The sequence below is a fragment of the Misgurnus anguillicaudatus genome, chromosome 21 (genome assembly GCF_027580225.2).
Source record: "Misgurnus anguillicaudatus chromosome 21, ASM2758022v2, whole genome shotgun sequence".
NCBI classification, from domain to species: Eukaryota; Metazoa; Chordata; class Actinopteri; order Cypriniformes; family Cobitidae; genus Misgurnus; species Misgurnus anguillicaudatus.
In genome coordinates this window covers 4,267,074-4,278,996 of record NC_073357.2, presented here as the reverse complement: position 1 = coordinate 4,278,996, position 11,923 = coordinate 4,267,074, and the positions used below count along the sequence as shown (strand labels likewise).

Here is an 11,923-nt window from a genome sequence, read left to right as displayed (position 1 = left end):
AGATGATAGATTACACAAATGCCGCGAAACGTAGTGTGCTGAGGACATCAGATGGTTATAGCCACTGTAAATGCAACAAAAACAGCATATTTACACATTAAATGACATGTAAACTATTGCATAGTTTTTAATTAAAGGATTAATTGCGTTTTGAAATTGAAGTTTGTTGCAATTCGCAAAATTACAGCTAGATGCCGTCAAAAAACCATACTGTACCTTTAATGCCATAAAAGGTAAATGATTTGTGCGAGTACTGCAGCACGCAAACAAATTAACATAGTTATTGTTATCATCTGGTGGTGTAATGTGATCGCTAGTTAACGTTATGGTTATCGTTAAAATGTGAATGACCCTTTATAGATAAGAACATACAGTATACTGTAACCAAACATGCACTCTTCTCTAAGATAGATAGCTAGTTGTCTATGTAGTGTGTCAATGTAACCATTTAAATGAAAATGAATCAGACATGAGCAAAAACAAACCACATATGCAAAGTAAAAAGAAATACAGTAAAAGTTCATTTAATCTTGCATCGGAGGCAGCGAAACAAGACTCCATGGAAGCATTGGCAACAAAGTGTAAAAACGAATTGTAATACATGTAGCGCTTGTAATAAATCATAGTAGTATTGTGTCATTAAAATTCTAAATAAATACAATAATCTCTCGTCCGTTTTAATGCATTGACGGTACACCAAAATAGGCAGCATGTGTATGAAAACAGGCGTCATCCTATGACTGCTTCCAAACAAAACAAACAAAAAGTGTGATTGAAAAGGCTCAGCTTTAGCAGCTTATTCAACCACAAGCAGAAGACGTTCTTGACAAAAGAACACAGAGGAATCATCACCTGAGAGACCATCATCCTGCATCCAAACCATACTCTCCTCATATACTCTCTTTATGTCCAGACTGTGAGGTAGAGCTGCAATAGAGATCAGTCTGACAGTGAAATGGCTTTCAGAGATGCCAGGACACAACGTGTTCTCACTAGACCTTAATGTGTTTACTGAGTCCCATCACTTTGAGTTGGGCTCATAGCTCATCGTGGTTCCTGGTCAGGTCTTCACCGTAGTTGGTGGCCTGGCTGCCTACAAACATGTTCCAGTTCTCAAGAATCTCTTCTTTGGTGAGCATCTGGTCCTGAGGATTAAAACATCACAAATGAGAAATATGTGGTTATAATTTCCTACTTTACTTACTACTTAAAGGATTACTCCACTTTCATAAAAAAATCCTGATTATTACTCGCCCTCATGTCATCCAAGATGCTGATGTCTTTCTTTGTTCAGTCGAAAAGAAATTACGTTTTTTTTTTTAGAAAAAACAGGATTTTTTCTCCATCTAGTGGACTTTAGTGGACCGTAACAGTTTACAGTTTTAATGCAGCTTCAAAGGGCTCCAAACAATCCCAATCGAGGCATAAGGGTCTTATCTAGCAAAACCATCATCATTTTAGCCAAAAAATGCTACAACTTTTGCACTAGCCATGTGACGCGCCAGCTCGACCTTACGTATTACGCAATCACGTTGAAAGGTCACACGTTACGTATGTGAAAGGTACACTTATGGACCATTTTAAACCATAAACGGACACAAAGACATTAATTAGTATAATTTCACATGCAACAATGTCTGAACGTTCCTCTTTCTCCACACTTGTAAACACTAGATCTGTGGTTTCACATACATCATGCGTGACCTTTTGATGTGATGAAACATTACATTAGGTCGCGCTGGTGCATCACACGGCTAGTGCAAGACGAGAAGTTATGTAATATGGTTTAAAGTACATATGTTTTATTTTTCTTTCCGAAAATGACAATGGTTTTGCTAGATAAGACCCTTATGCCTCATTTCAGATTGTTTAGAGCCCTTTGAAGCGACATTGAAACTGTAAACTGTTGAGATCCACTAAAGTCCAAAAATCCTGGAATATTTTCCTCAAATAAATTGATTTCTTCTCGACTGAACAAATAAGGACATAAACATCTTAGATGACATGGGGGTAAGTACATTTTCTTGACTTTTTTTATTAAAAGTGGAGTAACCATTTAATTGAGTGTTGATCATATGGTTTCAGGTGCATCATTTATAAAATGCTGCATAGAAACGTCCTAAATCCATCCTAATTTTGATCTTGCAATCATTTCTCAAAAGTGCGTGTACGCCTTATGCTGCGTTTACACCAACCGCGATAGTGGCTTAAGCGTGAGTGATTTCAGTGTTAAGTCAATGTGAAGGCGCGTTGACGCACGTTCGGCGCAGCGCGGAAGACGCGTTTCCGCCTGAGCGTTGTGCGCGGTACGCGCGAATAGTGCTTTTTTGTGCATTTTGCGGTTCACGCGAATTTGCGGCTGATGCCCGAGTTGAAACATTTGAACTTTGGCGGAATTTCACGCCGCGTTAACCAATCAGGAGCCTGCTTGCTGCTGTGGTGGCAGCCCCGCCCGGAGTCACTCATTCAACCAAAGCGTTGATATTGTCTGTAAGCAGTCACCCGGAGCTGTATGACACAAGTTCTTATTTCTATAGAGGAGACAGGAATAAAAAGGACCTCGCTTGGAAGAGTGTCAGTGAGGACATTGGGCAACCTGGTACCTTGTAATACACACTTCACTTTTGAATCACGTGACATTTATCGACCCGCGTTTTCCCCCCATAGTAAGGAATCAGTCATCTTGCAAACAGACAACCGCATAGCACTTGCCCCTCCCACAAGAAGCGGAGTTTGCCTCTAACAAGCGACAAATGCTTGCTTTTTCCGCGCGTCTACTATGCGCTATACGCGCAAATGCATCCAAATTGTTCAAGCGGCAAACCACGCACGGTAGACGTGATTTTGACACCTGAAATGCGATTGATGTAAACTCAGCAATAAGCCGGAGATATACTCGGGCCGTCCGCATGACGTCATCAGGAGAGTCCACTGTCGTCCGCATGTTGCTCAAAATTTGAGACCGCACGTACGACAGCGCATGTGCGTGAAAATGTTGAGACAGGACATTACACAAAGACAATTGACAGCTTTGCACACACACAACATCTTTTCTTCTTTTATTTTTACTTCTTCCAAGAACAGAAAGCTGTGAAGCATTTTGGCACCATAATATTTGATTCCTGTTCTTTGTTTTCCTGTTGTTTGGTCTAAACTTTGTTTGCAATGGTGAATCTGCCGTTTTTCTTTATCTATACAATTTTTCTAATGTACTATAAATGTCACGAATCAATGCTGCCCTGGCGATCTGGTAGAGTAATATTTTGAATAAGAAATCATTTGTATTGCGTACATGTTGAACGCGGCCATCTGTGCGTAGCTCGTTGAGCATACTGGGAAGCTGTGTGGACGTGGAAAAAGGTATACCCGGCCCTTCACTTTGTTATAATGTTCTATGTTTAAATCCTTTTCGAGCAGCAAGAATTATGCTTTATATTTTTTCAAAAACCTGCAGCAATCGGACAAACAAAAGTACCTACGTCTGCTCAGAAAAGTTGTTTCGTGCCCCTTAGGTTTCCAACCCTGCTCCTGGTGAGCTGCCATCCTGCAGATTTTAGCTTCAACCTCAATTAAACAGGGTGTTCAGGGTTGCTTGATAATTACAGACAGACGTGTTGAAGCAGGGTTGGAAATAAAGTCTGCAGGACGGTAGCGCACCAGGAGCCAGGTTGGAGACACCTGGTATAGTGTGTGTTCCCAAAATCCTATGACAACGTTAATTTATAAAAACTTTGACGTGGAAAAGTGTTTTGTGCCACGTCGGGGTCTGAGCAGACATACGCAATTCTGCTTGTCCACACCCTTTATAATTGTGATCCCAGGTAAGGAAGAATCCACGTGTCTATTAGTTTAGTTTTACTCTGGGTTACAAGGACTTTAGCCATTATGAAACAAATAAATAGCATCAAATGCATCTTGAGCACCTTTACCTTATCTATGTCTGACTCGTACACCAAGTGTCTGGCCTCCGCCTGAGCGTGATCGTAGTCCTGTGGAAGAATCCAGGTGCGAATCTCCTCCAGATCCATCTTCCCGTCTTTATTCAGGTCTCTGAAGTCTGAAAACTGGTCTCTCTCGGTCTTCACCCAGTCTGGTTCTGGGCCGTTGTCTTCATTACCAAACATGTCAGCTGGAAAATGGCAGGAACAGATTGAAAATGTGCGTCTTCACCACATGGTATTCCATCCGGTGGGTTTGTCTATCGGTCCAAATCTAAGTCTGTCAGAACCCGCCCTCCAAAAACATGTCAACCAACCAAAGCTCACAAAATTATATTTTAGAGGTAAACTGCATAACTAGCTTACTAAACACAGACAAAAAATATTGTAGTACATCATCTATCTTACGCAATAGTCTAAAATAAAAATAAACCAACCAATGTATTCATCTTCATCTACGTGACCGTCTCCATTCTTGTCAATGTCCTCAAGAGTTTCCTGGCAGAAAAAAGATAGAAACTGTTAACTATCTGCTTTGGCAATTACTTTTTTATTATTTGTCAGTTCAACTGATCACACTTACAAGAACCACAATGTCCTTCATGTGATCAAACTCTTCTGGATGAAGAAAAGCTGTGAACTCCTCTCGCTCTGCAGCCAAGTCACCATCCATATCTGCCGCTCTGAACCTGCGTTCATCTCGCGGCATCATCTTCTTAAAGCTGAACTGATCGGTGGCGTCCTCAAACTCCTCAGGATTGGCTGAAAGGCGGTGATGACCACATCAAAACACAGTAATGTTACAAGGGGGAAACTTTCCACAGCTAAGTTTATCGTTTTGCCAACAATTCTTTGTGTCAATGACGTGTCCCATCCACAATTATTCCACTACGTTTCTGCAAAGTTTAGTCACTCACCCAGATAGTAGCCGTATGTCGCTTGCTTGTACTCGTCCCACGAGATCTTGTTGTCTTTGTTCAGGTCATAATCAGCCCAGACCTTTGCTACGTTCTCATAGACGTAACGCTTCTGTACTCTCTTGATCCAGGCCTTGAGTTCATCAGTGGTGATATATCCATCGGCATCGCCGTCAATACGATCAACTATTTTCCTAAAGAAGACAAAGTGCATATAAAGAAACAGGACTTTTTAAAGGGGTCATGAAGTGGCATATTTTATTATTTAGTACTTTATGGTCCACTAATATTAAGGATGTAGAATAAGGTTTTGCAGAATCAGGTAGTAATATGTGCTTTTTAAGTATTACTAACAGCCAATATCTCAGTCATATTAATAAAAATCAGTTAATAATGAGAATTGAAAACTACACTAGAGGATACATAAAAAACATTAATTTTAACCTTAGACTTTACATTTTGATTGTAAATCAACTATAGTATTATATATAACTGTACTACAATCCAAACACTGTATTTAGTTTAATTACATAAAAAGTAACCATAATTAATGGAAAAATTAGTAATTCCTTACTTTACTTTTTCCCTTGATAAAGTAATTAAAAAACAGTAACTAATTACTTAGTAAGTACTTACACCAAACACTGTGTAGGACCTAAGTGGTTCTAGCAGACCAATCACAGCACTTGTGGCCCATATAGAACTGACGCGTTGCTACATTTTTGGAGAGGTGCGCACCAGAGGTTTCGCGTCTATGCAAAGGCTATGGTGTACAATTGACGCAGATATATAAACTGGGCTTTATCATGCAGAGGTGGTCTTTCGCATTGCTATGATGGTAAAGTCACTCTTTAAAATTAATCGTATTCTGACCTTGGTTTAAAAAAAAATCTGTTTTTGAAATAAGAAGGAAGTGTTGATTTTTTTTTTAACTAACAAGACATTTTAATAGTATAGAACGCTATAATAGTATAATTAATGAAAGTATGAAAACATTCTTTACTCAATTTGAGCTAGACAGGCATGAAAACGGGTCAGGGGTGAAAAAGGTGAGAAGGTCGCTCGAGGGGCGATGTGGCCTCTGATGGGGCCGCGAGGTGGGAGGACCCCCCAGAATAAATATTATGGGCTCATTAGGGAACATGTTGTAACTTAACTTATTTATTCTTTAGGCATGTGATTGGCCAAGGACAAAGAAGAATTAAGGAACTCAACATCCCTCCACGTGCGCAGAAACAAAATTCCCACCATAACATACATGACCATTATTTCAATTATTTAATTCTGACGGACAATTTAGATTTAAAATGTGAACATTTGACTAGTAACAGAAACCATGTTTAATTAAATGGGTTGATAAATGTGGAAAGCTGTAACAAGTAGAATTCCCTTACTATTTTACATCTGCGATAATTTTATTTTGCCATAATCTGACCATCAGTCACAAGGCCATACAATTTTAAAGCAACACCAAAGAGGTTTTTTTACCTTAAAATAACGTTTCCAAAAAAGTTTCGGTGGTTCATCCACACAAAACAGGGTGAATGGCACTTTCACATTCGCTTTGCAGCCCTCTATAGGCCAAAACCGCACTAAAGAAGTTTCCAACCGTCGGGTAGTGGTCCTGTAGTTCGAGTGAAAACTACAAAAACTTGCTTTACGGCAGACCTACAATCCAATCAGAGCCAGCTATGCTGCAGTATTTACGACAGTGGTAATGAACAATTACGCTTCTAACCTGTAGGGGGAGCAAAGAGTCAGAGTTCTTTAGTGTTGCTTTAAGTTAGCCTTGCAATAGGGTGGACCTGAAGGCCTACATCTAATTTAAAATGAATTAATTTTACAATATAGTACTGGTTAAATGAATTACATTATGGTTTTTGAGTCATGGGTTGAATAATTTTCAGATAAGCAAAAAAAGTGATGTGGGAAAATAAAATAAGAACAAATCAAGACATTACAAGCATATAAAATAGAAAAGAACAAAGTTACAAATAAAGTAAGATCTAACATTATTGATTAGGAAGAAAAACAGTATCAAATTAACATAACACTGTTTTCATACTATGATGAATTGAATATAATTAATCTTTTTAAAGCTATAAAAGTGATTTTCCTTTTGTCTTTTGTAGTTTGATTAACATTATGACTCAAACATATGCATTTCTTATGAGACGAACTGTCCCTTTAACAACGGAGAAGCGACCTATACACTGACACATCATCAACTTCTCACTTATAATAAACGACTGTTTTTATGAAAATACTTTAAGAGACTGTGATATTACAATAAAGTTTGTGCGTATATCTCCTGTCAAGCCCCCCCAAAAATATGCGTTTGCTTTGCGTGACTTTTGAAACGCGCGTTGGGCGTGGGCTTTTGAGTTTGTGCGCGTATGCGCACTGAAAACAGTTCACTTTAGCATATTTGTCGCTCAAATAGTCTAAAATCGCTTAAATGTTACTGTAAACGGTAAACTTTCTTATTAACTGTATTAGTAACAGTATGTTCTTATTACAGCATTTCATGCAGTATTTTGCAGTTTCACCATATTTACATTTAAGTACTTACACAGCCGTAGACTAGTAGACCAATGTGACTTACAAGCGAGGAGTAAGTTACGTCCATAATTCCTTCCAATCCATTCCAACAAAAATCTTTTAGGTCACTTTGCAGTGTCAGTCTGTGTAGATATGTTGTTTTAATTGGTTGATGCCTTACAATTCCACAATGATAGTTTTACAGCGTTTTGTGTTGACTTTACGTCCCGAAGGCAGTCGCTCTACGCATCTTCAACAAGCTTGTATGACGAAGAACACAGAAATGCGGATGACATCACAGTAGCGCGAGAGCCGTTCGAAAGCAGACTTCCTTATGGCTTCTCAATTCACTCTCGTGATACTTTGATGTCACCTGCTTGTCTGTCGGTTTTTGCAGCGCAGCATGAACTCAAACAAATCTAATGTCTGGGATACATGTTTGGATGACGGCGAAGGGCGCGTCTTCAAACAACGCGCGCATACCCCCCTCCCCCCCAAAAATGTTTTCTGATCGAATCTACATGATTCACGTGGGTCACCTTTTTTGGCTTCAAAACGGCGAATTTCGCCGAAAGGTGAGGGATTTTCATGCCTGGCTAGATGTTTGTACTATGAGATTGGTTAACGTGGCACAAATATCCGCCATAGTTCAAATTTTTCAACTCCCGTGTTATTGGGCTGACACACCAAACGCGATCAGACGCGTCCTCATGCGACGCGAATAGGGTTGCGCAATTGACACGAAAACACACGCAAAATATTCAACTTAATCGGAAAATTTGCATGACACGAAGTTAAATCACGCAAGTAATCTAGAGCGAGTAACACGATGTTCCACGTTTGGTGCATATGCAGCATTATGTGCGTCAAATTCCCAAAACACTCAATTCGCACTGCTGGTTGTCTATTGCGTCTTTGCATTGACTTAACATGTAAATCACTCGCGCTTAACGCTTCATTCGCATCTGGTGTGAACGCATCGTAAGAGAGCGACAAGACAACCTTAAAACAGACTCCATGATCATCACCTGTCATATTTATAATCTCCATATCTAACAATCTCATATACAGGTATTTTCTAGGGGTGCACTGATAAAAGCCGATATACACTAATAATATGTGGCCAATAACTGTTCTGAATTGCACAGCTATTTCATGTACTATGGATTTTGATCAGTAAGTCCTTATCGATCTAAAATCCCTGTTAGTTTGAGTCGTTTAATGCATTTGAAAAAGCAACACTCGTCAAACATAATCATTTTACATATTCTTCATTATCGTAAAAAATACCTGAAAAGGTTTGAAGAACAGCAATATAAATATATCCTTAAGCCATTTCCTGGAGCTGCGTGTGTATGGTTTTTTGTCTACAGCGCATATTGAGTTTCTGCACGAGAGCGCTCTCTGGCTTTTGGATGTAGCGGCATTTTAACGTGAATTCATTGAGAAGCATAGCAAGCATCATCGGGCGTCATTGGTCTGGTTTGTGCAAATTTCTGCAAAAATAATTTATTCTAAAAACAATATAACGTAAACTGAAAAACATGAAATATACTGTTACCGTGAATTAAAACGACTCATTATGTGAAATGGAATTTTGGTAATACCACCCACCCCTAGCGGCGATATATCGAAATATATTGATAATTTTAGTTACTGCATTGGCCAATAAATCCATTATATTTCTGTTATATCGTCCACAAAGCTTTCTCAGTATCGGCTATCAAATAATTCATATTGGTCAAGTACTAGTCACAGGTTTGTTTTCTTATGACAAAAGCATCTGACAAATATGTAAATGTATTGTAATGATAATAAGCTTTTTAACAAATAACTGTGTAATTTCTTGTTTTTTTGGGTTGTATTGTGACCCAGACATGATCTTGACATGCATAAGATCCACCCACTAATCATGCAGAGTCAAATCTGTCTGGGGTAACTGGAAGACTGTGTTTAAAGAGCAGCAAATGTATTTTTATCCCAGTGCCACGTTGTGATGTTGACCCCTCCCCTAAGCACTAAGCCTGATATGCCCATCAGATCCAGTTGGACAAACTTACCATAATGACAAATAATAATTAAAACAAACAAAAAACTATATTTTACCCATGACATTCATTCTTATATAGTCAATTCAGTGTAATGCGGGGCTTATCTACATTATGCAAATATTGACATGCAAATGTTTAAAGAAGAGACATTTCTACAGTCTGACAGTTTCAAACACCTCAGTCTCTGGATCATTACACTTACCCCAATCTGGCTTTGCTTTCCTCTGGGGTAAGTTGGTCAAAAGTGGTCGCCTCCTCTTTGCCCAGAAAGGCCTCGTGATCGTACTGGTGGCTCTGGTTGTCCTCGTGCGATCGTCTGCTCAGTTCGGGCTCGTGATGAACTCGCTCTTTCCTAACAGTGGGCTTTCCGTACACGAGAAACGCGCAAAGAGATAAAACGCACAAATGCAATGACACGTCCATGTTTACCAGATTCAATCCAAGTTTTAAACCGAAATCAACTTAAACGTAGAATCGAGATCTCGATAAAATCGTCGCCGTTGCCCTTAGCGACGCGTTATAAACGTTATCAATGTATAGCGATTCACGTCATGTGAATACGAGTCAGTTCTGTTCGCTTTCGATTCAAACATACCCGGCGGATCACAAAGCGATACAACCAAACCCGAACGCAAGCGTTTACGTACAGACAATCGCGTTGCTGCTAACGAAACACGGTGATTGTTAGAAGCTCTGTGATTGGTCAATAGGTTGTCTGTTACTGGAGGGGGCGTGGACGCCACGTTGCAAAATGACACGCAGCAGCTGCCACTGCCTTCTTTTTGGAAATGACAAATATTCTGCATGCTGTAGATAGTGAAAAATACAAACAATTCGAAATCCTTTTAGATTTAGCCCAGTTTGCATAAATATGAAATGAATATTTTCTTTAGATTTCTGTTACTGTTCTTAAAGGATTAAGGATCCTAAATGATTTTAATACCCATGCTCGTTCCTATAGGATTCCATTAGGATTATTCTGTAGGATCATTTCTAAAGGATTTTAGGACAAGACAAAAATATCCTATAGGATAATTTCTAAAAGATTTTAATGGGATCCAGTTAAAGTTTTAGTGTCTTGAAATATGCTTTTCCCTATTTGATATTGTTATATCAGTAAAATTTAAACAAGGCTGAAATAACCTGAAAGCAGCAGGAATGTCATTGTTTACTCATTATCCATATAATAATAAACTACTAATGTACGATTATGCCTGAATGATCATTTAAATGGCTCATTTACACAAAAGACCACAGCAACATTTTGAGTACCAGGATAGAGTCATGAATGAATGAACTATTTTACACTTTATTATTTTTGAGTTTATTTTCATTTGAAATCATTCACGCTGTACTGCAAAATGTATTTGTTAAAACATCACGTCGACAAGCAAGAACAATAGCCGTTTTTGCACTATCGGGCTTGTGCGAACCAGGGCTTCAAACGGGCCTCACGGAGCCAATAGCCTCCGACCTCCAGCTGTGTAGCCAAAATCACAACGCGTTTGCATTGTCAAGCCAATAGCGCCGCAGCGCTTCAGAAAACCCCGCCCTTAATACGCCTACCTGGATGTAACGTCACACAACTCCGCCTGTTTTGAATGATGCAACCCTTCAACCTATCCTTGAGACTTTAGGTGTGTTCAACTTCATGCGGCGCTGCGCAGACCGATCGGCGGCTGACTTGAAGCAGTGCATTTTGGTTAGTACTTTTGTCCGGCTTCAGCTGGCGCTGCAGGCACGTGACTGTGTCATATGGTTTTTAAGTACCGCGAGAGCGTTTCGAGAGTAGCCGGCTAGCTCAGCCGGTGCAGCTTCTCCAGAGCGGCTGCCCGGAGTTGTGATGACGTAACAGCTTTACTTGATTGGTCGCCTCATTGATGACAACGATCACGTGCGTTTCAAGTTTAATCCAACCTTTAGTTTCACTAATAAACATTATAATTTCATGTTTTAAAACAGGAAAAAACACTTTAATATCCTTAAATATGTTATATTGTGTCGTGTAATAAAATAAAAATGAAAATAACATACTCTATTGGTATTTTAATAATATATGCTTGTTTCCCGTTATTTTCGGGTATACAGTATAAGCAGCAATTAAAATATTCGATATAAAATGTTTCTGGTTGCAACTTTTTATTAAAAGGTTTGTTTTTATCAAATTCAGCATCTAAGTCACTTCATTTGCGATTACAAACAAGGAAACACGGCGCACACGTCACTACGGCAAGCAGCAGGTGTCCGGCTTGACGGCTCCGTCTTCAGTTCCTCCCTCGACTGCAAGCGGCAAACCTCGCCGATCGGTCTGCGCAGCGCCAGATGATCTCGAACACACCTATTATTTCAACAAAGTCATGTGACCTCGGGAGGCCTGGCCGCCGTCTATAAACCCCCCCCCCCGGTGGCCACGCCTCTTCCTCTTTGCTTTACTCGCCTCATCCGAGACAGGTAAGTGGTGTATTTTGAGACACAA

The 11,923-nt window shown here is 39.6% G+C and overlaps 1 protein-coding gene across 1 annotated transcript; it reads right to left on the bottom strand.

Annotated features, from left to right (window-relative positions):
• Nucleotides 1–508: 508 nt before the first annotated feature.
• On the bottom strand, nt 509–10,078 carry rcn1 (reticulocalbin 1, EF-hand calcium binding domain). Its single transcript, XM_055173858.2, has 6 exons — nt 9,650–10,078; nt 4,856–5,049; nt 4,522–4,700; nt 4,376–4,436; nt 3,930–4,129; nt 509–1,145 (listed from the first exon to the last, which is right to left on the bottom strand). Exons 1-6 carry the CDS (start codon nt 9,868–9,870, stop codon nt 1,038–1,040), a joined length of 963 nt encoding a protein of 320 aa, XP_055029833.2. The 5' UTR covers nt 9,871–10,078; the 3' UTR covers nt 509–1,037.
• Nucleotides 10,079–11,923: the final 1,845 nt, after the last annotated feature.